Genomic DNA, 23,826 nt, shown 5'->3' with positions numbered 1-23,826 from the left:
AACAAATTTACATCACATTCTTATGCATGCCAGTGCTGTGTGTGAGGTCATTTAAGGTGGTTCTGACAAGTGTTATCGGCATCTTCATGTCCGGTCACATGAGCGGCAAGTCACCCCCATCCGGTCACATGGGCAGCAAGCCACTCCCACAAAGGAGGCCACACCCACAGAGTAGGTTCGAACAATTTTTGAAACCCACCACTGCCCTGAAGGCTCCAGAGGACAAAAAAATGACCCAACGGACAAACCGGAAGTCACTCCGGAAGGTCCTTGAAGCCTCTGAAGGGCTTAAACCAGCCCTACGAGCAAATTGGAAGTCCATTCTTGAATTTTCGATTTGCCCATAGGGCCGTTTTTTTGCGCTCAGGAGGCTTCAGGCAAGCTCCTGAAGCCTCCGGAGGGCCTCGGGGGTGAGAAGCTGTTTTCATGCTCCCCAGGCTCCTATAAAGCCTCTGGAGCCTGGGGAGGGCGGAAAAAGCATGCAAAGAATAGGGGTCAAGCCTGTCATGCCCATCCCCACCTGCTCCCCCCTCCGCTTATGGCACGCAAGCCAAAAAAGATTCTCCATTGCTGTTCTAAATGAACTTTCAATTCACTCTCAAACTTGTCAAGTCAAATATGTTCCTCTTCCATACCTTTTAGACACATCTTCTCCATAGAAGTAGGTGTGTCTATTGTTATTAAAATTAATGGCTTTCAGAGGAAGAAATGGCAAACTGAAGACAGTTCTGAAGAGCAGAGCTGACAACTGGAATGAACAGTTGGCATATAGACCATCTTTAATAATTCCGCTCCTGAAAAGAAGTGATCTTGAGATCACCTACAAATGCTCCAGGCAGCTGCTCTTCATGAACAGAGCAGTGACAGTGGTGGGTTTAGAGCTTTGGGAGACAAGGGATTAGCCACCTTTCTCAAACTTACCACTAAATGCAGGAGATGACTCAGCTGAGCTCAAGGGAGGGGTCAAAAACATCATCAGTCTCAAGTTCCTTTAAGGCCACAAAAGATCTAAATCCAAACCACCTTGAGTTTCATTGACTCTTATCTACGCCAATTTGCTTTGGCCACTGCTCTTCAGATTCTTCTAGAAAGCATAAGATTGCAATAAACCTTTATATTCATTTGAACTGTCTGGATTCCTGATTTCCTGTGCTTGACATTAAATTTGTATACTTCCATTTCTAATTAGTTTTAGAAATTGCTTCTTAATTGTTTTTCAGCAGTAGGAATCTTTGGGTCGACAAATTTGATAGCAGTGGGGAAGCTTTCTTCAGTCCTTAGCAAAAGAAAGTTTTAACTACAAGTTTAAGACCTTTCTATGGGAAATACTTTTGTTTTGATTTAAAATAATAATATTCAGGTTTTAAAAATTGGGCACTAGAGGCAATTAGAGGAAAGTAAAGATTGCAATTAAAGCATAAGAATACATAAATTTGAATTACAGGTACAGAATGAAGCAAAATATCCTAGCATTGAACATACTTAGGGACATTTTTGAGCAATGGACTTAACAATCACAGTTTTGATGGGATGAATAGTTGCTTACGCTAACAAGTCCTCTAGTTGAGTTTCTTTTGAATAATGATCCTTTATCCTAACATGATATTTATGTTGTGGGAACAACTCAATGCCTACCTTTTCCTATGGGGCCAAAAGAAACCTCTTTTTTGAAGGATTGGTAGTTAGGATGATATATCTGATAAACTTTATTCTTTGAAATTCACACTTAAATCTTATTAGGAGTCCATTATAAGCTGGTGCAGAGTGTCTTTGGAACATTACTTGGACTTCTCAAACCCTATGTCAGCGATGGCGAACCTTTTTTGGCTCTCCTGCCATAAGTGGGGGGAGCACAGGGGGTCGTGCACGAGCGTGCTGCACCCATAATGCAATGCACGACACCCCCAGCGTGCATGCGCGCATGACAGATACAACCCCCATTTTTTGCATGCTTTTTCCACCCTCGGGAACGGAGTGACTTCCAGTTTGTCCATTGGGTTGTTTATCCTCCTCCAGAGGCTTCAGGGAAGCCTCCTGAAGGTCCCTGAAGGCTCCGAAAGGCTTAAACTCGCCCTAGAAGCAAACAGGAAGTCTATTCCCGAACTTCCGGTTTGCCCATAGGGCCGTTTCTTTGCGCTCTGGAGGCTTCAGGAAAGCTCCTGAAACCTCCTGAGGGCCTCGGGGGTGGGGGGAGGCTCTTTTCAGCCTCCCCAGGCTCCTATAAAGTCTCTGGAGTCTGTGGAGGGCAAAAAATGGCTTTAAAAAAGGTTGAACTCAGCTGGCCAGTGTGCGCATGTGTGCTGGCCAGCTGACAAGGCAATGCCGAGGTGGCGCAGTGGTTAGGGTGCAGTACTGCAGGCCACTTTAGCTGACTGTGATCTGCAGTTCAGCGGTTCAAATCTCACCGGCTCAAGGTCGACTCAGCCTTCCATCCTTCCGAGGTGGGTGAAATGAGGACCCGGACTGTGGGGGCAAGTTGCTGACTCAATTTGCTAAAAAAAATTGTAAACTGCTTAGAGAGGGCTGAAAGCCCTATGAAGCTGTATATAAGTCTAATAAATAAATAAATAAATAAATGCCTCTCATGCCCTGACAAATGGCTCTGCATGCCATAGGTTCGCCATCCCAACCCCATGTTAACATCATTCAGGCAAATTAAATTTGTATCCTGTAATGAGTGAGGCATGATCTTCTGGTGATCTTGACAAAAAAGCCTTTATATTTGGACAGCTCAGACAAGAGAGACTGAAATATCCAGCATCCTTGGCATGCCCTCAAATCATCAGACAAACGGCCTGAAGAACTTCTCCTGCTTTTGTGGCCTATGTGATTTGCTGCCAGATGTGATGGCCCAGTGGGTGGTTCTGCTGTAAGCTACTTCCCTAGCTTTTAGGATCACAGTTCACCCCGTTATTCTGGATATAAATTAGTTTTCTCAGCAGGATGATAATCAAGGATTCGTGATTGGTTACCCTCTCAACTTTCTTCCATATAGATAGAAATGAAAATATTTGAATCTAAGTAGCATTCCAACCTATTGGTTTCCCTCCCCCCCCCCCAAAAAAATCTGATTCATGAAATGTGTGTTTTGTTGCAGGATCTTTTTTCCTGGAATGAAACATCACTCAAGCTACTCTTCAGTTTTGTGACATTATTTACATTTTCCCATGAACTTCTAGGTTTGTTTCTAGTATGTCAGTTTTGGCATAACTGCAACTGCCTTTTTTTTGCCTTGTCTGATTTAATGGAATCTTTCACTAATATTCCTACAAAGTACTGTACATCTTGTACTTTAATATTGGATAACCTGTTTGTTTGTTTTGTTTTGTTTCTTTAAATCAGCTTTTATCAGTGTTACACAAGAGTGTCCTGATTCTTGGAGTGCCTTTCATCAATTGTGTGGTGCACTGAAACACTTCGGCCTGCCCGCCTGCACTGAAAATTGATCTGATGTATTAAAAATACAAAGCTAAGTTGTTGTTTTTCATCCAGTAGTATATATCAAAATTTAGCTGATTCATTCAGCATTGTGCCTGCAAGTTCTGCTCAGAATATCTAGGGAAATCTATGGAGATTCTGCTAAGAATTCACTCATATCAGGCTATTATAAGACTCTGCTTGAACGTATTTGTTTAATTCTTTATGGTGTGGGCAAATCCTCAGATTTCCATCTTTCTTGTGAGCTAAAGCCAGGGAATGTCTCCTTCAGTTGCTTCTTCAATCCAAAGAATTCTTCCCCTCATTTCCATTCTGCCCAGTTCTGCTTTCGGCTTTCTTTTCAATGCTACTGATATATTTCTCATAGCATACCCTGAACTAATTTTCTGCAGCATGGCTTTAAAACTATCAGGTTCAACTGCATGACTCGGTAATAAATGCCTTGCAAAAAGCCAGCAGGCCCTCCAGGGGGATGAGGGTCCACAGACTGGTCTGATGGTCAATCCCACCCTCTCTTCCAAGGTCCTGCCAGATGGCTCTCTGTCATGGACGAGACCCAGATCTTGCCTCTCCTCTGCGATCTAATGGGCCAGGTAGATACTGGTGGGGAGAGAAAAGTCCCATAAGTCACATGGCTGAAGCCATGAAGGGCTTTATAGGTGACTCCCAGCATTTTAAATTGCACCTGGCTACACTTAGGAAGCCAATGCAGCTAATAGAGCAGGCAGGCATACGCTGCATCCAGTAGCACGACGGCACTTGCTGCTGTGTTTTGCACCAGCTGAAGCTTCTAAATGCGCTCCAAGGGCAGCCAGTGGGGAGAGAGCATTGCAGCAATCCCACAGCATAGGCACCTGTGAGCAGGGCCTACATCTTGTCTACACTTCAGCTGACATTTCAGGAAAACAACACTTGTTGCGGTGGTTTATCTGGTCTTTTATTTCCATTATTTTCACCTGCCCCAAAACACCGTCTTCCTTATCTTTGATTTTGACTTCAGAAACAAGGTTCCAGCTCTGAACCTATCAGACAGTTGCAGAAGCTGCTCAGGAAAGATAACAATGGTAGTGGTCACCAAAATATCACTTTACTGGCAGGGCTGGGTACCGGGGGCGGGGGGGGGCAGGAGGGGGAGGATGTAATTTTAAAAATGAAATGTTGTTTCCATGGACAAGTTTTGCTCTGGAGATAAAGTCAGGCCCCAGCAGACCCCAGCTGAGGTTACGGGGGCTGGAAGTGACATGGTGGGAACAAACAAGAGAAACTGAAGAGATTCTTCCCCCCCCCTCCAAGTTTACTTCCCTGGCTGAAAAAGATGCATTTGTTCAACCAACGGGCCATCCCATGGCCTCTGTGACAGATCACTCTGCGTCTCTTCCCAAGCTATTTTCCTTTCCTTCCCCCAAACAAGCTCCTTGCAGCAAAGTACAAAAGAATGGGAGTAACTCCAGGTACAGGTAATCCTCAACTTACAACCATTCATTTAATAATGGTCTGAAGTTAGTTGCAATGGCCTTGGAAAAAGACACTTGCAGGCTGTCCTTGAAATTATGAGCATCGCACCATTCCTTAGTCATATGAAATTGCAGTTCAGGCACGTGGCAACTGACTTGCATTTATGACAGCTGCCGTGTCTTCTGGTCACATGATCATGATTTATGACCTCTCCTGCCAGCCTCTGACAAGTAAAGTCAATTGGGGAAAGCTGGATTTGCTTAGCAACCATGTGATTCATTTAAGGACCATGTGGTTTGCTATCAACCCTCCCAGGTAAACCAGACAGGAGACACAACATGAACTAATTTTATTTCATTGTAAGGCTGATGTAGGAGATGGCCATGATCAGTTTGGAATCTCTATGCCCCCAAAAGAGACCTAAGCATAGTCCCCCCCCCCACTTGACTCTTATCAGGTGCCAATTGGAGTTGGCTGTTAGTAGATCAGATTCTTGTATCATTAAGTGCTTTTGAACTCTATCCTGGCTCCTGCTTTCGTGAGCCTGACAGCTTTATTGTCACAGAATCTAACAAGTCTAAAGGCACAAACTCCCCACTGCTGCCGCCCGGCACCTTCAATGGCTTGATCTATTAGGACAGGTGCTTCTAAGTTTCTTCCTCTGACTATTAAGTGACAGGGATTCCCTGCGGCCCTTCATTGTTTCCTAGATAGCATCTCTTCCCTCCTTCCCCAAGGTCATCCATGCATTCAATTCAGGGGTGGGTTTCTCGCCCCGTTCCAACCGGTTCGGTTGGAACGGGGCCAGAGGCGTCCTTGTGCACGCGCGCAGTGCACGCATGCGTACTAGCGCCTGTGCGATGCTCCAGCTGCTCCTGGAGGATCGCGCAGGCGCTGTATGTGTTCTGCGCATGCGTGGAAGCGCAGAACTCGTCAAAACCGGGTAAGAAACGCGGGCGGGCGGGTGGATCCTTCGGCGTTCCCAGAAGTTACTTACTTCCGGGTTCGCCGACCAACCGGTTCGCGGGGACCGCCGCGAACTGCCTGAAACCCACCCCTGATTCCATTACATTTGCTTAGACTGTGATAAAATTGATCATAAAATTGGCTCTGATTATGCCATTACTCACTTAAGAACCACATTGCTTAGTGATGGAAATTGTGGACCCAATTGTAGTCATATGCCAAGGACTAAAAATTGCACCAGTGTATATTGGATATAAAATGTATTCTAGACTTCTTTTCCCCCATACAGTATATAGGCACACATAAGCTAATAATTATAAACTCAAAAATGCACACACACACCCAAAAAATTGGTTTTCCATGGAGAGTATGTTCAATATTTAAGAGTTTACTCTGTTGGCCAGATTAGATCCGAACCCAAGATCCATCACAGAACATTTGTTTTCAGAATGTCTATATACTCATTCACAAAAATACAGTGGGCACGATCCTCATTTCTATGTCTCTCAAGAACATCTGCCCCTTTCTGGCCCTGATTAAGAGCAAGAGTGGTCAGACTCAGTTTGTGGAAGGCAAGACTGTTAAATGAGTAAAGATACGTTACCAGTGTGGTGAAGATGAAATGGTAGTATTCTGTCATCATCCCCATCGCCATGGCCTGGGAAAATGCAGAGAGAAGGAGGTTAAAAGACTACTTGTGAAATTGGACCCAGAGGAAGAGGCACCCAAGGCCTGATCAGAAAGGACCCCTTTGCTGATGGACAAGCAGTTCCTGGAAGCTGAGACCATCCCCATTGCTAGAAGGACCAATGCTGGTCAAAAATCCCTGCTTGTTAGGCCTGAGGACCTTGCAATAGGAAACATCTGCCAGAGGTTTGATTGCACCGTGACAGCTGTCATCTTGAGAACTACAAAGGGATAAAGCCGAACTGGATCAGAAAGCCAAGGGTTATGAGAAGCACAATGACATAGGGTAGTTGGAGTACTGATTTGCCATTTACTATACAGATATTTAAAAAATAATCCTGGGTCACTTCATCAATGTGAGGAAACTCTAGTTATAAATGTCAATGAAGATTCTCAGTCTCAGAGTTGTCTGGAAGTTGCGTCATGGCAATTGGAATGTACCAACTCCTAAAACCCTTAAGACAGTGGTGAAATCTAATTTTTTGCCACCAGTTCTGTGGGCATGGCTTGGTGGGAGGGTCATGTGACTGGGTGGGCATGGTCAACTTTTTTCATTTTTTAAAACATTTTTTCTCTACTTATTCACCCAAACCGGCAGGAAAAAAAAGCTTTAAAAAGTGGTGGTGGGGGGAAGGTTCCAACAATTGTGCAGCTCACAGCTGATCCATGTGATTGCTGGAACCTTTTTTTTTCACTTTTTAGAGCATTTTTTTACTACCGGTTCTTGCGAATAGGTGATAAAATCCTTTAAAAAGTGGGGAAAAAGATTACGATGATCACACAGGCAGCTGAGCGTCATGGAACCTCCCCCCTCCCCCCCTTTTTAAAGCTTTTTTTTTTTTTTATTACTACCGCTTTAGGCGAAGCTTAACATTTTTTGCTACCAGTTGCAGTGAACCGGTCAAAACAAGTAGCATTTCACGCCTGCCTTAAGGGTCATTAAGTGGGACTTCCCTGATGAAGCTGTGAAGTGGTCTTACTCTTCCCGGGGATTGATGAGAGAGCAGCATAAAAAAAATGAGGGACAGGTGTATAAAGTTTTCACCTCTATTGAGGGAAGAGTTTTCCAGTTTTAGGATTAGAATTTTTAGCATTAGAATTTTAGGAATTGCTACATTCCAACAACTCTCTGCCTACTCAGATTTCCCCTAACCAACTTGCTCAGACTGAAGAAGCTACTAGGACAAATGGTGAAACATTTCAAACCAACAAGAAAATAAGTCCAGTTGCCATGTACCAACTTCCAATCTTGTTAGAAATATTTCCTGGGTCAAAGAAATTGTGAAAGAAATCAATAAGCAACTGAGAATGGAATGCTGGGAATTTATCCTTATTTCTAGATTGAATTTCTCCTTGATCAGTTTCCATTCATTGTTCCTTATCAAGTCCTCAGGTGCTTTGGAAAATAGGTTATTCCACCCCCCACCCCCCGTGGCAGCCCCTCAAGTATTAGAAGAGTGTTATCATGTCTCCCCTGGTCCTTCTCTTCACTAGACTAGCCATGCCCAATTCCTGCAATCGTTCTTCATATGTTTTAGCCTCCAGTCCCCTAATCAAGAGCTTGTGGTGGTGCAGTGGTTAGAATGCAGGCTATTTCTGCTGACTGCCAGCTACCTGCAATTTAGCAGTTTGAATCTCACCAGGTTCAAAGTTGATTCAGCCTTCCATCCTTCCAAGATGGGTAAAATGAGGACCCAGTTTGTTTGGGGCAGTATTCTGACTCTATAAGCCACTTAGAGAGGGCTGTAAAGCACTGTTGAGCAGTATATAAGTCTAAGTGCTTTTGCTATCCTCTTTGTTGCTCTTCTTTACTCTTTCTAGAGTCTCAAAATCTTTTTTGTAGTACGCAGACCAAAACTGGATGCAGTATTCTAGGTGTGATCTTACTAAGGCTTTATAGAATGGTATTAGTACCTCACATGATCTTGAGTGAATCCATTTGTTAACGCAATTTAGGGTTCCATTGACTTTTTTGGCTGCCGCTGCACACTGCATTCTTACATTTGGAGTCCACTAAGACTCCAAGATCCCTTGGAGTTACTGCTATTTCACCCAGTCTATATGCTTTAGAACAGAATAGAATAACAGAGTTGGAAGGGACCTTGGAGGTTGTCTAGTCCAACCCCCTGCTTAGGCAGGAAACCCTACACCAATTCAGACAAATGGCTATCCAACATCTTCTTAAAGACTTCCAGTGTTGAAGCATTCACAACTTCTGGCGGCAAGTTGTTCCACTGATTAATTGTTCTACATGTCAGGAAATTTCTCCTTAGTTCTAGGTTGCTTCTCTCCTTGATTAGTTTCCACCCATTGCTTCTTGTCCTGCCTTCAGATGCTTTGGAGAATAGCTTGACTCCCTCTTCTTTGTGGCATCCCCTGAGATATTGGAAGATTGCTATCATGTCTCTCCTGGTCCTTCTTTTCTTTAAACTAGACAATTCAAATTTTCCAAGCTTCTTGATTTGTTTTCCCCTTGAGGATTCTTATCCATGGAATCCTTCCCAAGTTCTCTCTGTTTATTGAAATCAGGTCTCTTAAAGTCCAAGACTCTAGCTTGACTTTGTTTTATTGCTTATGCTTCCATAATGTTGAATTCCAATATTGTATGATCACTCACTCCCAAGGTTCCTGTAGCTTCAACATCTTCTATCATTTCATCTCTGTTAGTGAGGATTAAGTCCAATATGGTTGATCCTCTTTTTTCCCTTCTCTACTTTTTGGGAAATAAAGTTGTCTGCTAGGTTTGTTAGGAACCTGTTGGATCTTATACTTGGTGCAGTGTTTGTCTCCCAGTTGATGGCAGGGTAGTTAAAATCGCCAATTACTATTGTGATGTGCTTCCTACATACCTTAGTTAGCTGACTAGCAAAAAGTTCATCTATTTCCTCTGTTTGGTTGGGTGGCCTATAGTACACACCTATAGCAATGTCATTTTAATAAAATTTAATAATTTAATAAATACAATTTTCCCCCCCCCCCTTAATATTGACCCAAATGCATTCAAAAGAATTTTCATCATTGTTGTGCTCTATTTCTGTAGACATGTAGTTTTCTTATATATAGTGCAACTCCACCTCCTCTTTTATTTATATGTTCCATTTGTGGATTTCATCCCACCAAGTTTCCATAATGGAAACAATATCATATTTGCCCTCATTTACTTGAATTTCTAATTCACTCTGTTTATTCCTCATACTCTTTGCATTGGTGTATAGACATTTGAGTCCATTTTGATTGACCCTGTGTCTACTGTTGTGCCCGACTGACCCTACTTTCCTGCCACCTGTTTGATTAGAGCACATGGTATGGCACTCACAATTAAACACATGGTTTTGCTTGACAGCAAGATTGATAATCTTACCCGCAAAATATCTATGTTACATGCACTGATAACTATATTAATTTTAGATTGCTGGGGACAGAAATGTTCTGTATCAATTAATTCTCTGTTCCCACTGTTCAGTTTAAATGTTTATCCAGAAAATCTGTGAATTTAATGCCAAGTAACTCAGTCCCTTTCTTTGATGGATGCAAACCATCTCTTTTGTACAGTTTTCCATTGGACCAGCTGCCTTCCCTTTTACACCATTCCTTTAGCCACACATTAAACTCTACTACGTGCTGGCCTTTTCCTTTTTGTTCCTTATATACAGGTAAAACCTCTGAAAAGATAAGCCTACAACCTATACTACTAAGTTCATACTCCAAGCTCTGTGTGTACTTAACCAAAAGTTTCTTGCCTAAGTGTAAGACTTTACTTTTCTCTACATTGAATCTCATTTCGCTAGTTAGGGCCCAGGGTTTAAGTCTGTCAAGATCGACCTGGATCTTGATCTTATCATCTAGGGTGTTGGCTTTTCCTGTCAGCTTAATATCATCTGAAAATTTGATGAGTTTCCCTTCTATTTCCTCATCTAAGTCACTTATGAAGATATTGAAGAGTACTGGGCCTATTCTATCTCTCTATTAATGCAGCCTATGATTGTATTGGCTTTTTTGGCTACTGCCACACACGGCTTTCTTATATTTAAATGATTGTCCACTAGGACTCCAAGATTCCTCTCACAGTTACTGCTATTGAGCCAGGTTTCACCTAATCTGTAGCTGTACATTTGGTTTTTCTTGCCTAAGTGTAGAACCTTACTTTTCTCTCCATTCAATTTCAGGTTGTTAGATAGGGCCCACTGTTTCAGTTTGTCATGGTCCATCTGGATCTTCTGGGCTATTGGCTATTCCTGCCAGCTTAGTGTCATCTGAAAATTGACATTGACAGAATAGGAAGGACTAAGAAGAGGGCAACGAAGAGGACTCGGGGACTTGAGGACACACTTTATAAGGACAGGCTGAAGGAAACTGAAATGCTCACCCTGAAAACAGACAACTTAAAGGAGACATGATAGCCACATTCAGGTACATGAGGAGCTACAAGGAAAATGAACTATCAACAACAATTTCTATGATGTAAAAACCAGGACCAGAAACTACAGAGATGTAACAGCTGCTCCCAGATCTTGCTCCTCATTCTACTTCTCATATCTGCTCCAAATGAAGCCAGTATAGCTAGCAACTGAAAGACTGACCTGCAGTCACAATCCTGAGCTTCATCACTGAGCAGAGATATGAAAAGCACCATCAGAACTGCTAGGCCTTGCAATACACACACACGTGCACACACACACACACACACACACACACACACACACCCTACCTGCTTGAGGATATGCACAGCCATTGTGTGGGTGCAGTCAAAGATGATCCGGAACTCTCTTCCTCGTTTCATTTCCTTTAGCAGAGGCCGGGAATCTTCTGTGTCGAGGGGCAACTGGCGGATTTTCAGACGGATGTTGTACCTGGATGGAGCCATAATCAACTCCTGCAGTCGGATAAGGCCTTGGGGAAGACAGGGACCAACACAAAATAGGAGGTAGCAGTTATGCGGGCATTTTGACCCATTCTTCTGACCGAGGCTTCCTTCCCAAGAGCATGAAGTAAACTTCTTGTCCCAACAAAAGCCCCTTTTATTAATTTACTGTGAATTCTGCTCATTCACATGCAGCAAAGTTTTTCAAGGGAGGATTTACGGTCACAGACCTTATCTGGCTTGGAGAACTGACAGGCCGAGATCTGCAAAACTCGGCAAGGAGTCTCAGAGAGTCATGAACCAATTAAGTGAACTAATTGTCTCCTACAAACTCCACTCCCCTTTCGTTCCTCTTTTATTTCCTATGGGAGGGGCCATTCATCATCCACCTGTGGACTTACTCCCAAGTCGACCCCTGTTCCTTAGTTGTTCCCTTCGTCTGGCACACTGGGAACAGGCTCCAGCTGTTCATCTGCCTCACTGATGTCTGACTCTGAAAGCAGCTGATATGCTCTGAAAGCATAGGGCTCTGGTCCCCTCTCTGCCTCTGACACAGAGCCTTCCCCAGACCCCAAGACTGGTCCATGTTCCTCCTCAACCTTCCCACTGTCCGAATCTGCTGCCAGCTCTGATGGGCCACAACACCCATACTACTGCTTCTTAAGAGAGAACAAGGCAGTACAGAGTCATGAGAGGACAGAATTTTTTCACTGGAAAATTTCTGGGGTGCTCTGGACTGATCCAGGTTGGGGAATCTAGCACTCTGAATTATACAGGGCCATAAAAAGCTGTCTTCCCAATGTCAAATGGATTTGAAAGTTCAGACAAATGCTCATTAGAGAAAATTTATTCCATTGTACAGAAGAATAATCTGTGATTGCAATTATGCTATTGTGTTATCCCAAAACAATTCAGAAAAACACCTGGCCCAGACAAAGTATTGCTGAATCTACATAGGTGAGCAGGTTTTGCAATTACAGCAACAGCAGCAGCAAGTTTAAGCTAAGGAAATGAAAGCTGAGAAGAACAAGTGTCATTAAATGGCATCTAGTGCCAGAAGCAATCCTCTGACATCTCCTCCAGAAAATGGGTGCATGCTGTTGGTTCAAGTATCTCCTTGATGGGGGAATCACCAGTTCTCTCTCCTCTGGGGAAAGACAGCAAAACTGGACCCTTCCCTATTTGAGATCTGAAGGAGAAAGTCTAGCCTAGCAGTCATCTGAGGAAGGTCATCAGACTGCCATAAGAAAGACTAAGGGCAGGGAGAGGGACAGCCTTTTCCTATTGTAGCCAAGGAGAAACATTACCAAGGAGGCTCAAAGGTGCTTTTTCAAAAGGCAACTGGGCTTTGTTTTTCCTTGAAGATGTTTTGCTTCTCATCCGAGAAGCTTCCTCAGTTCATGGCAACATGGACAACCATGACCTGGGTGACTGAGAATCTCCATATACATGACCATGGAGACCCACTAAAAGAAATGAATAAGTTCTAGCAGATTACAAGAGGCAACCATTATTATTTAATATGCTAGTAGCACTCATTTTGCAGCCACTCTGAAGTGTTAGAAATATTATTTAGTAGCATATTAATATTATTTTAATACATTTATACTATTTATTTATTAATTAAATGTATTGACCACCCATTTTACCCCAAGGCAATTCTAGGTGATTTGCAATATTAAAAAGATAAAATTTTACAAAACCTATACACTATAGGAACTAAATAATAATAAAAAGATAAATACTCAACCCTAATTAAAAAGGGGTGGGTGGAAATAGGATGAGTGGAGTGTGTGAGAGATCTGTTATTAGTCAGTCAACCACCCCAATGGGAAGCCTTCAGCCAACTGGCAGAGTCAGGTCTTTACTCAAAGAAACATCACATGACAGAACTTACAACGCAGAGAGAAAATTAAAGATTGCCCAACAAAAGAGGAGTTGGAGTACAAGGGCAGCCCACACTAGTGAAAACAGGACTATCACCATTGGAAGAGCCCAGGAAATAGCTGCAAGAGACTCTGGTGACAGGGCCAGTCCAGTCCATTCTCCTGAATGTGGGCAACTTTAACACTTGTTCCCTTTCTTGGTAGCCACCATCCATATTTTCCCTGAGGCTTAGGGAATAAGGCCAATGGAGACATTTTTGACAATGGTCCAACTTACCTGTGCTATCATCGTACACCACAGTGGCCGACCGCCACTTCAGATACTGTACAAGGTCCAAGATGGCATGGCTGAGAGAGGCATAATCCGGGTAGAGATTGACATAAAAGGTGTCCTTATTGTCCAAAGGGTGATGCTTCCACCGCAGCTGTATGTGAGGAACTTCCAGTGCATTGCAGATGGACTGGACCGCATTGGTACATGAGCCCTGAGAAGGCCCAAAAATGGCTACAACGCCCAGGGCAAGCTGGTCACAGGCTGGGAAGAAAAAGATCCAGACCGTTAGCCAGGCTTACTCTGGAGGATATCAGGTGTAACTTACAGAAGCCATGGTGTGGCTGACCAACCAGCCCAGGAGCCTCCCAGGTGTTACTCTGCCTCACCAGCAAGTAATTGTAATGTTCATTTAGCCCTTAAGTACTAAGCATGATGTGTCTTTCTATGCTTCTTTCTGTATCCATTAGCTTTCCATTCTTACTTTAAGTTTTCATTTTCCCTAGTAGTTTTTACACTATGACTGTGTTTGTATCCATTGCCAATACTGGTCACAGCGTTTCAGTGGTGTGTGCATGATGCAGTTGGCATGAATCACACGATGCAAAGATGCTTAAACAACAGACTAAGCTATCTCTTGACCCTGCTTGTTGTGGAACTGGCATATCATCATAGGAAATTGGTGTTATGCCTCCTCTGAAGGCTTCCTGGATCCCTACAAGAACTACATCATCTTGAGGGCAGTGCTCTTCAATGGCATAAGCTTAGCCATTCTAGTAACTGCCCATACATCATTTAATTTTATTCACAAAAGTCTGTATTAGAGCAAACATTTTACAAATATTATAAAGAGAACACAGATGTTGGCTCTGGCTTTGGGTTCAGCTATGATCAGAATATATGGAATTTCCATTCCCAACTATTAAAGGCAGATCAGAAGAATTGTGTATCTTCAGAGTTGTAGCCCAGAGCTTTATGTTTGTTATCACCTCTCAGTGTGTCACAACCCTTTCCAGGGTTGTGACACACTGAATACACACATCCTTCAGCAAAATGATTTGCAACACTGAAATGTTTCCAGAATACCATGAGACTGGAGGAAAGAGATTTCTGAAGGAAGATGATTTGACAAAGTCTATAGAAAAGGACCCCTGGGCCTTCAGGAATGGGCTGCAGGCATTTCTAGACCAAGAAGGCAAATTAGGTTATGCAGAAGGCATGAATCAGTCTTGGTACTTCATTTTGAGCCATAAAAGCCACCTGACCTGCCTTGCCAAACAGAGAAACTCCAAATGCCACCCAACAGCATGGCATATCAAGCAAGGTTGATTGGCTTCATCCAGGCTTTGAGTCAAATGGCATCTGTTTATGCACTGAGGACATGCAGAAGGTCCAGAGAAAGGGCTGAAGAGAAGCAATGGAATGACAACAGATCCATAATATGGCATTTGTACATGTGGACTGGATCAGCTATATATCCGTTCCAGTCCACATGTAAGTATATCATGCCATGGATCTGATTTTGATCAACATCTTTAAATCAAATGCCTCCATTGAAACTTACAACATTGCTAATGCAAATGTTGATTTAGGCAGAGAACTGAAGTTGTGGCAACTGATCTATGTGAACTTTATGTCCACACAGGCTACACTAAAGTTGGAGGAACATGAATGCATGCTAGTCTGGCCATTTTTGAGCTGGTTTGCCAAACTCAACAAAAAATTAGTTATTGGTTCTGCCAAACCAGTGCGAACCGCCTGAATCCCACCACTGGTCCAAATGCATACACTGCTTCAGAGGTTTTTAAAGATTAATATAAAACTGGAACCGGAACTTTTCCTTCTGGGACTACTGGATAAATAGTTGGAAAAAATGGAACTTTGCTTTTATATATGATAACTGCAGGGAGCTTATTGTACACATGAAGATTGAAAGATCTGCAATACTACAATGGAAGAGTAGTTGGTGAAAATGATAGAACTTTCTGAGATGGTCCAATTGACATGTTTGATCAGAGCAAAGCAAACAACCGTTTCCAGTCTGTACATTTATTACAGACTGGAAACTCTGTGTCTAAAACAAGAAAAAATGATTTGTGATTTTGACAACTGGATAGGATATAAAAGAAAACATCATGATGGAGACGGGGGGGGGGAGAGGGAGGGAGGGAGAGAGAAAGAGAGAGATTGTAGAACACTGAATAAGTAATGCTATGTGTATTTCTGTGTGGAGGTGAGATAGTGAAGAACTGTCTTTCCCCAAGTACATGTGGGAAATGATTTTTGCCATAATGTGAAGCTGAAATACAGTAACAGAATTAATCTGTATTGATTAATGTCAATTTTGCAATGCACAGAAATAACAGAAAATACTGGCTCCTGGCTTCCAGTGTGGATCGTAGTGAACTGGAGAAAATAAGAAGACAAGGATTAGGAAGGACATGATAGGTATCTTCCAGTAGTTGAGAGGTTTTCACATTGACTTATTTTCCAAAGAACCAAACTGCAGTACAAGAAATAAGGGGTAGAAGCTTGTAAAAGAGAGATCCAATCTAGAAATAATTATATTTTTTCTCATATTAAGAACAATTATCAATGGAACAGCTTGCCTCCAGAGGTTGTGGGTGCTCCATCACTGGAGATTTTAAAGAAAAGATTGGATGGTAATATACCTGGGATGCAATAAAATCTTCCATCTTGAACAGGGAGTTGGAATAAAAGATCTTCAAGGTCCCTTCCAGCCTTATGATTCTACGTATGTCTATATATAAACTCTAGAGTTTTCTGAAGAAGTGGGACAACATTGTGAGATGAACAGCAGCCAGAGGTTGAATGGTGGCTGATAAAGTCTCTCTGGATAAAGGAGAGATTGTGAGATTGCCCACTAGTACTCTGGACAGTTGCTCCTCATATGAGTAAACTGCAGAAATGGGAAGTTTTTGCAGTCAGCTCACAAACTGAGCAGCTGTTCTAAGCTAACCATTTAAGCTCACAACCTTAGTGTAGCATATGTGGACATAAAGTTCAGGTGAACTTCATTATCCTTGTTTCTTAATCCCTTTAGAGTTCATGAATTTATAACTGTAGAGGAATTTTTTGAATGACAGGAAAAGATTTCACTTCATGAGTTAGCATTTTTTTGGATTAGAAAGCAATAAATGAAAAAACAAATGACTTACAGTTTTCTGACAAAAAGCATAAAAAGGAATTAAAGTAAGAAAGATTTTGACAGTTAAAGGGGACATTTATTTTGAATGACTGTTTTTAGTGAAACTGCTCTAGACCAAACTGTAGTAAATTAAATTAGGAAAAAGAACCTGGTCTTCATGGAAATGCTTTTTGTTTATTGTCAAGGAGTGCAGATGTATACAAAACAAATTATACAAAAACAAAACCATAATATAACCCAGAATATGGTGTTGATTGTAACCATGAAGATATGGATTGTGATATTGTTTGCAACTTTGAAGTACCCTTAAAGATAAAAAGTATTAAAGGCAAAAGAAGACCTCCCCAAAATAAAAGGGAAGAAAAAAGAAAAGGGGAAAATATTGCTTTTACCTTTTCACTTGAGTGAGATTGTTTCATAATGGCAACTACTTGAAAAACTACAAGAATGGAGGGAGGATGGGATTGTTAGAGCAACGTGCAGAAAGGAATTACTCCAGAATTTCTGCAGACATTGAGCAAATAAGAAATATTTAATTGGAAGCACATGATACCAAACTGACAGTTTTTTAAAAAAAAGAATGGCTGAAAGACTTGTAAAGATGAAAGAGGAAATAAAACAAGAAGTTAATAAAACGGAAATCTCTGTACAACAAACCTCTGGTGAGATAAAACAAACTAATGACAAAGGAAATTATACTGAGTAAGATAGATGCCATAGGCTGAGATTGGAAAGACAGAGAATTTGGCACCCCTGGAATTGAAAGTGAAGGAATTTTGCTTGAGACTTTGATGCTTCTGATGAAGATATTAGAGAAAAGATTATTAAAGCTTGACAATTTTTTGGGACTGGGAAGCAGGATGCAGAGGCAGAAATTGATGATTTTTATAGAATAAAAAATAAAAGGAAGATGACAAGGGATCAGATTTTGCAGCAGGATTTTAATATAAGATTAAAAATTGATAATATAAATGTTGTTGTTAGTTGCAAAGTCATGTCTGACCCATCATGACCCCATCGACAATGTTCCTCCAGGCCTTCCTGTCCTCTACCATCCCCGGGAGTCCATTTAAGTTCACACTGACTGCTTCGGTGACTCCATCCAGCCACCTCATTCTCTGTCGTCCACTACTTCTTTTGCCCTCAATCTTTCCCAGCATTAGGCTCTTCTCCAATGAGGCCTTCCTTCTTATCAGGTGGCCAAAGTATTTGAGTTTCATCTTCAGGATCTGGCCTTCTACAGAGCAGTCAGGGTTAATTTCCTCTAGGACCAACCGGTTGGATCGCCTTGCAGTCCAAGGGACTCTCAGAAGTCTTCTCCAGCACCAGAGTTCAAAGGTCTCCATTCTTTGGTGCTCACTCTTTCTTATGGTCCAGCTTTCACAGCCATACATTGCAATGGAAAACCGTAGCCTTGACTTTACACATTTTTGTTGGCATTATACAAATATTATGTTCTTAAAGGAATTCCTATCAGAATCTTAGTGTGATTGTTATGTGTAAACAGCAGAGGTTTAGGCTGAATTCTGTCCAGATGATGAGATAATTATATTCAAAGAAGAATTGAAGGAGATGCAAATGGAGCATTCAGAGGAGACTACACAAAAAATCCATCGAGAAAGAAACTGAAAGGGGTGATGCTAGCTGTTACTAATATTGATTTTTTTAAATGGCTTGATTATGATTACAAATGTGAATATAAATGGAGCAAATGCTCCTCAAAAGAGATGAAATATTCTATTATTTTTTAAAAAATAGAAGCAAAATACAATCTGACTACAAGAGACACATATTAGAAAAATGATATAAAACATTTGATTTTAAAAATCCGGATGAAGAACATATTCAGCAGAAGCAAAAAAACCTGGAAGATATACAAGACAGTTTAGATTCTCTCTTACTGGGTGTCTTCAGTTGCAGGAGAAGCACACAACTGCAAAATAAGGGTAAGGGCACCTCTCCTAACTTAAGAAAGTGAAGACTCTTGAAATGGAGTATTTCAAAAGGAACCTTTTAGTAAGTAGTATGGCAGCCTCTTCTGACCCCCTCCTCCGTTCAGTAACGAAAGCCGAGACAAGCATAAAATGGAATGTCCTTTAATAACAAGACCAGACTCTCAGTGGCTGAAAGCCAAATAAACAAACAGATAAAGACCTTGGCAGCAAGTCCAACAAACCTTGGCAGCAATGCAAACAAACTCTGGCAGCAATCTAGCCTGCCAAGTTCGTTTCTCTTTAGTCCAAGCATTGACTTCTGCAAGAAGGGCGTGGCACAAGCAGTCTCTTTTATAGTCTGGAGAGGAGCTTAATGACCATCAGCTGAGCGCAATCACCTCCTGTAATTACGCAGTTGTTCCTGATGCCGAGTAGCCCTTCAACGGCGTGCATCCTGGAACAACTCACAGGTGGTTTCTGGATCACTCTCTCGTCTCCTCCCCACTGATCCAAGGCTCAGGTGCCATCTGGTGGCCAACCAGTCTCTCTGCGCCCTGCTCGGAGTCGGAACCCTATCCAGGGTCCTCCACATCCTCCAGGGCCGACTCATAGGGCCCCTCACTGTCGGAGTCTGGTGGCAGCTCCAACGGCTCCTGCCGGGCCACAACAGGAGCCATTGAATTCAAAGCAACATCTGAATCCCCTTAGGCAATGCAAGTAGAATTAAAGCAGTAGAGACCCCTCCCATTACTTAGAATGCAAATTTTAGCCAATACACAAATGTGAAGATGTTTCCTTTATCAATTGCCCTGAGAATAAACATACATTCCCATGGTTATCTTCCGTTAGACATTAAAGTGAAACGTCCCACATGGCTATCATAAACATTCCCCCAAAAGGTGGGGGTGATGGCAAGGCACTTTGGCGCCAGGAAACCAGTTGTAAAATATCAGTTGTCACAGGCACTGCTAATAAATCGACTCGAAGGCCCCCCACCTCCTAACTGAATGGCAATATTACTTTTAGGGATCTGACAATTGTTTGTTTCTGCATTTTTATACAGACTGTGCAGAATTTCTGCTCAGAACTCTAATGTGAAATCATAGGATGGATCATTTTAGGATATCAAGGGCAGGGATTTAGATTCCTGGGTGCAAGAATTTACTTTGAAGAATCCACAACTGATAATTATCAACTTTTCGCAGACATCTGCAGTCCTCAGGAGAGTTTTTCCAAACTTCCTAATATAGTTCCTATAATTTAAGATAATTTCTTCTTGAATAGAATACAATCAAATAAACAGAGCTGGAAGGGACCTTGGAGGTCTTCTAGATCAGCCCCCTGCTCAACCAGAACCTATACCATTTCAGATAGGTGACTGCCTAGTCCCATGATGACGAACCTATGGCACATGTGCCACAAGTGGTACGCGGAGCCATTTGTTAGGGCACGCATGGTGTTGCCCTGTCGGCACATGTGTGCATTGGCCAACCTATATTGGCCTTCTTTTTCAGCCATTTTTCACCCTCCAGAGGCTTCCCAACGCACAAACTGGAAGTTTGGGAACAGACTTCCGGTTTGAGCATTGGGCCATTTTTTGTGCTCCGGAGGCTTCAGGGAAGCCTTCGGGGAAGCCTCCTAAAACCTCCCGAGTGTGAAAAATGGCCCTACAGGGAATCCGGAAGTTACCATTCCCAAACTTCTGGGTTGCTCATACGGCTGCTTTTTGCCCTCCGGAACCTTCAGGAGGCTTGCCTGAAGCCTTCGGAGGGCAAAAAACAGCCCTAGAGATGAATTGAAAATCACAGTTCTCAAACTTCCAGGTAGCTCGTACAGCCATTTTTCACCCTCTGGAGCCTTCAGGGAAGCCTCCTGAAGCCTCCCGGGGGGTGGGGAGGCTGTTTTCATCCTCTCCAGGCTCCTACAAAGCCTCTGGAGCCTAGAGACAGCAAAAAATGGGTCCATTGTGGGCCAAAAGGGCGGCGGAGGTTGCGGGTGCATGCATGCATGGTGGTGGGGGGATCACACACATAGCATTATGGGTGTGGGCATGCCTACATATGCCCCCCTGTGCTCCCCCCGCTTTTGGCACGTGATCCGAAAAAGGTTAGCCATCACTGGTCTAATCTTTTCTTAAAAACCTCCAGTGCCCATGATTTCTGAAGGCAAGCTGTTAATGGTTAATTGTCCTCACTTTTAGGAGGTGTCTCCTTAATTCCAGGTTGCAGCTCTCTTTGATTAGTTTTCAGCCAATGTTTCTTGTCTTCTGGTGCTTTGCAGGATAATTTGATTCCCTCTTCTTTGTGGCAGCCCCTCCAAAACTGAAATATTCCTATCATATCACCCATAATTCTGTTTTTCTTTAGACTAGTCAAATCCAAATCCTGCAGCCGTTCTTCATGTTTTAATCTCCAGACCTTTGATCATCTTACTTGCTCTTCTTTGAACTGTTTCCAAAGTTTCAACTTCTTTTTTGTAATATGGTAATCAAAATTGGTTGCAGTATTCCAGGTGGGGCTTTCCAAAGGTTTTATAAAATGGTACTAATACTTCATGTGACCTTGATTCTATGACTCTGTTTATACAACCCAGAATTGTATCAGCTTTTTTGGCTGCTGTGCTGCTGCACATATTCTCTGCTCATATTCAAGTGATTATCCACTAGAACTCCAAGGTCACTCTTGCAGTTACTGTTTTTGAGTCAGGTCTCACCTAATCTATAATGTTTGAATTTTCCTGCTTAAATGTAAAACTTTGCTTTTCTCCACATTGAAGTTCATTTTGTTGGATAGGGTCCATAGTTCATCTTTGTCAAGATTTTTTTGGGTCCTGAGTTTGTCTTCTGGGGTGTTGGCTATTCCTGCCAGCTTAGTATCATCTGCAAATTTTATGAGTTCCCCTTCTATTCCGTCATCTAAGTCATTTATGAAGATATTGAAGTGTACTGGGCCTAAAACGGAGCTTTATAGCACCCCACTGCTTACTTCCCTCCATGTGGATGTAGTACTATTAAAGACTACTCATTGAGTTCGGTTTGGCAGGCAGTTACAAATCCATCTGGTGGTGATGTTGTCTATCCCGTATTTTCCTAACTTACCAAGAAGTAGGTTTTGTTCTACTTTGTCAAATATGCCTTACTGTAATCTAAGTATACTATGTCCACAGCATTTTGTTGGTCTACTAATTTAGTCACTTTATCTAACAATGAAATAAGATTGGTTTGGCATGATGTTTTTAACAAACTCATGCAGGCTACTAGTTATAACCTTATTTGGTTCCACTTGTTCGCAGATCTGTTTTTTGATTATCTTTTCCAGGATCTTCCCATCTATTAACTTTACACTGATTGGTCTATAGTTTCCTGGGTGTGGTTCTTTTTCCTTTCTTGGAGATGGGAACCACATCAGGCATACTAATACCAGAACTGGCATTGGTGTTGACAGGGGATTGGAATTTAGTAATTTCCCATAACTGGATAGAACAGTGTTTCTCAACCTGGGCTGCTTTAAAATGTGTAGTCTTCAACTCCCAGAATTCTTTGCTTTGCTAAGAATTCTGGGAGTTGAAGTTCACACATATCTTAAAGTAGCCCAGGTTGAGAAATACTGGAGAATTTCTGAAAAAAAGAGTAAACTCATTCTAGACAAATTGCCAACTTTTTTTTTAATTTAATGAACAGGTTTGGGCTGGTTGATATTTGGAGACAGAAAAATGGCAACTCAGGAGAGTAGACCTACTTCCCAAAAGGACAGATTCTTTTTAAGAATAGATATGATTTGCATTTCAAAGAACGTGTTTACTAAGGTTTTTAATTCTGTAAATTTGGTTTATAAAAAGAAATCCAGTTCCTTTAGATAGAGATTAAATGAAGTGCTGTTACACAAAGCAGTAGTGGAGGGATGTAAATTAAAATAATTTTTTAAAGATAATTTAGGCAAAAGCACTGATTTAAGAGTGGTTTGGGATGAAAGCAAAACTTTTATCAAGTTATTTTATATAATAAAATAGTGAACTCAAAAAGAAGAGTCAAGAGAAAATACAAGCTATTTTGGACAAAAAAAGAATTAAAGAATTTTTCAGAGAAGATTAGTATTTATCAATAAATTAAGCTATTACAATGAGAGTCATCTATGTTAATAGTAAGAGAAATGGGAAAAAATTGAATTTGCAAATAAACCAAGGAAGTAAGTCACATATAAATCATGAAAATAAAAAGAAAAGAACATGATGTTGAAATGATAAGAGGGATATACAGTATTAATGTACAATGTGGTCATATAAAATTTTTAAATGAATATTATTTTAATTTGCATACATCAAAATACAAAGAGAAAATACATGATCTAAAGAACAAAATTTATCAAGGATTGTAGAAGAACAATGTATAAATGCACTTATAACAATAAGGGAAATTTCTGAAGCTATAAAAAGCCAGGAAAGACAAGACCGATTATTATCAGTGGTTTACTATAAATGCTCTGAGGATGAAATTTTATATCCTTCACAAAACATGATGAGTTCTATCTTATAAAGAGAAAAGATGCCAGAAGTTATCAAGAAGCTAATATAGCACTAATATCCAAAGAGGTATAAAATTCAACTTTTAACAAGAAACTAGAGAATGATACCACTACTGAATAACGACTACAAAGTGTTCACCATGATTTCAGCTGAAAGATTGAAAATAATTTTGCAATAATTTATTCATGAGGATCAATGTGCGTTTTTATCTAAAAAACCATTAAGGGACAATGTGAGGAGCAACACAATGAAAAGCACTGTATTGATCTTGGATCAATACAGAGAAGGCTTTTGGCTATTTGAATTGGGCTTCCTCGTTCAAGATATTGAAAGACATCAACTTTGGAGAGAATTTTATAAAACGAGTGAGATCGATTTGCACTTCACAGAAAGCACAAATCATTGTTAATGGAGTTCTAACAAAACCATGCAAGTTACAAAAAGGAATAAGACAAGGGCGTCCATTGTCTCCTCTCCTGTTTATTCTAGATCTTGAAATACTGAATAGACACATAAAATGATGAGAGGATTGTAGGAATAAAGATTTGAAAAGGAACCTACACGCTTTTGCAAATGACTCGATCTTGGTTTTGGAAGATTCTTTAAAGAAACTTGAAATTTTAAAATTTTAATAGCAT

General features: G+C 41.4%; 1 protein-coding gene across 1 annotated transcript in view; it reads right to left on the bottom strand.

Moving 5' to 3' along the window:
- GRIK3 (glutamate ionotropic receptor kainate type subunit 3) overlaps positions 1-23,826 on the bottom strand; it is a 289,005-nt gene that overhangs the window by 103,188 nt on the left and 161,991 nt on the right. Inside the window, exons 3-5 of the mRNA XM_087728183.1 lie at positions 13,571-13,828; positions 11,255-11,436; positions 6,464-6,517 (exon numbers count right to left, since the gene is read on the bottom strand). Of these exons, the coding sequence (XP_087584309.1) occupies positions 6,464-6,517; positions 11,255-11,436; positions 13,571-13,828 (494 nt within the window). The remainder of the gene's footprint in view (positions 1-6,463; positions 6,518-11,254; positions 11,437-13,570; positions 13,829-23,826) is intronic.

The sequence above is a fragment of the Thamnophis sirtalis genome, unplaced genomic scaffold (assembly GCF_051295495.1).
Source record: "Thamnophis sirtalis isolate CommonGarterSnake01/CBP01778 unplaced genomic scaffold, rThaSir2_p1.2 scaffold_13, whole genome shotgun sequence".
Lineage (NCBI taxonomy): Eukaryota > Metazoa > Chordata > Lepidosauria > Squamata > Natricidae > Thamnophis > Thamnophis sirtalis.
The sequence above is the reverse complement of the archived record's forward strand: the minus strand, read 5'-3'. Positions and strand labels throughout refer to the sequence as shown.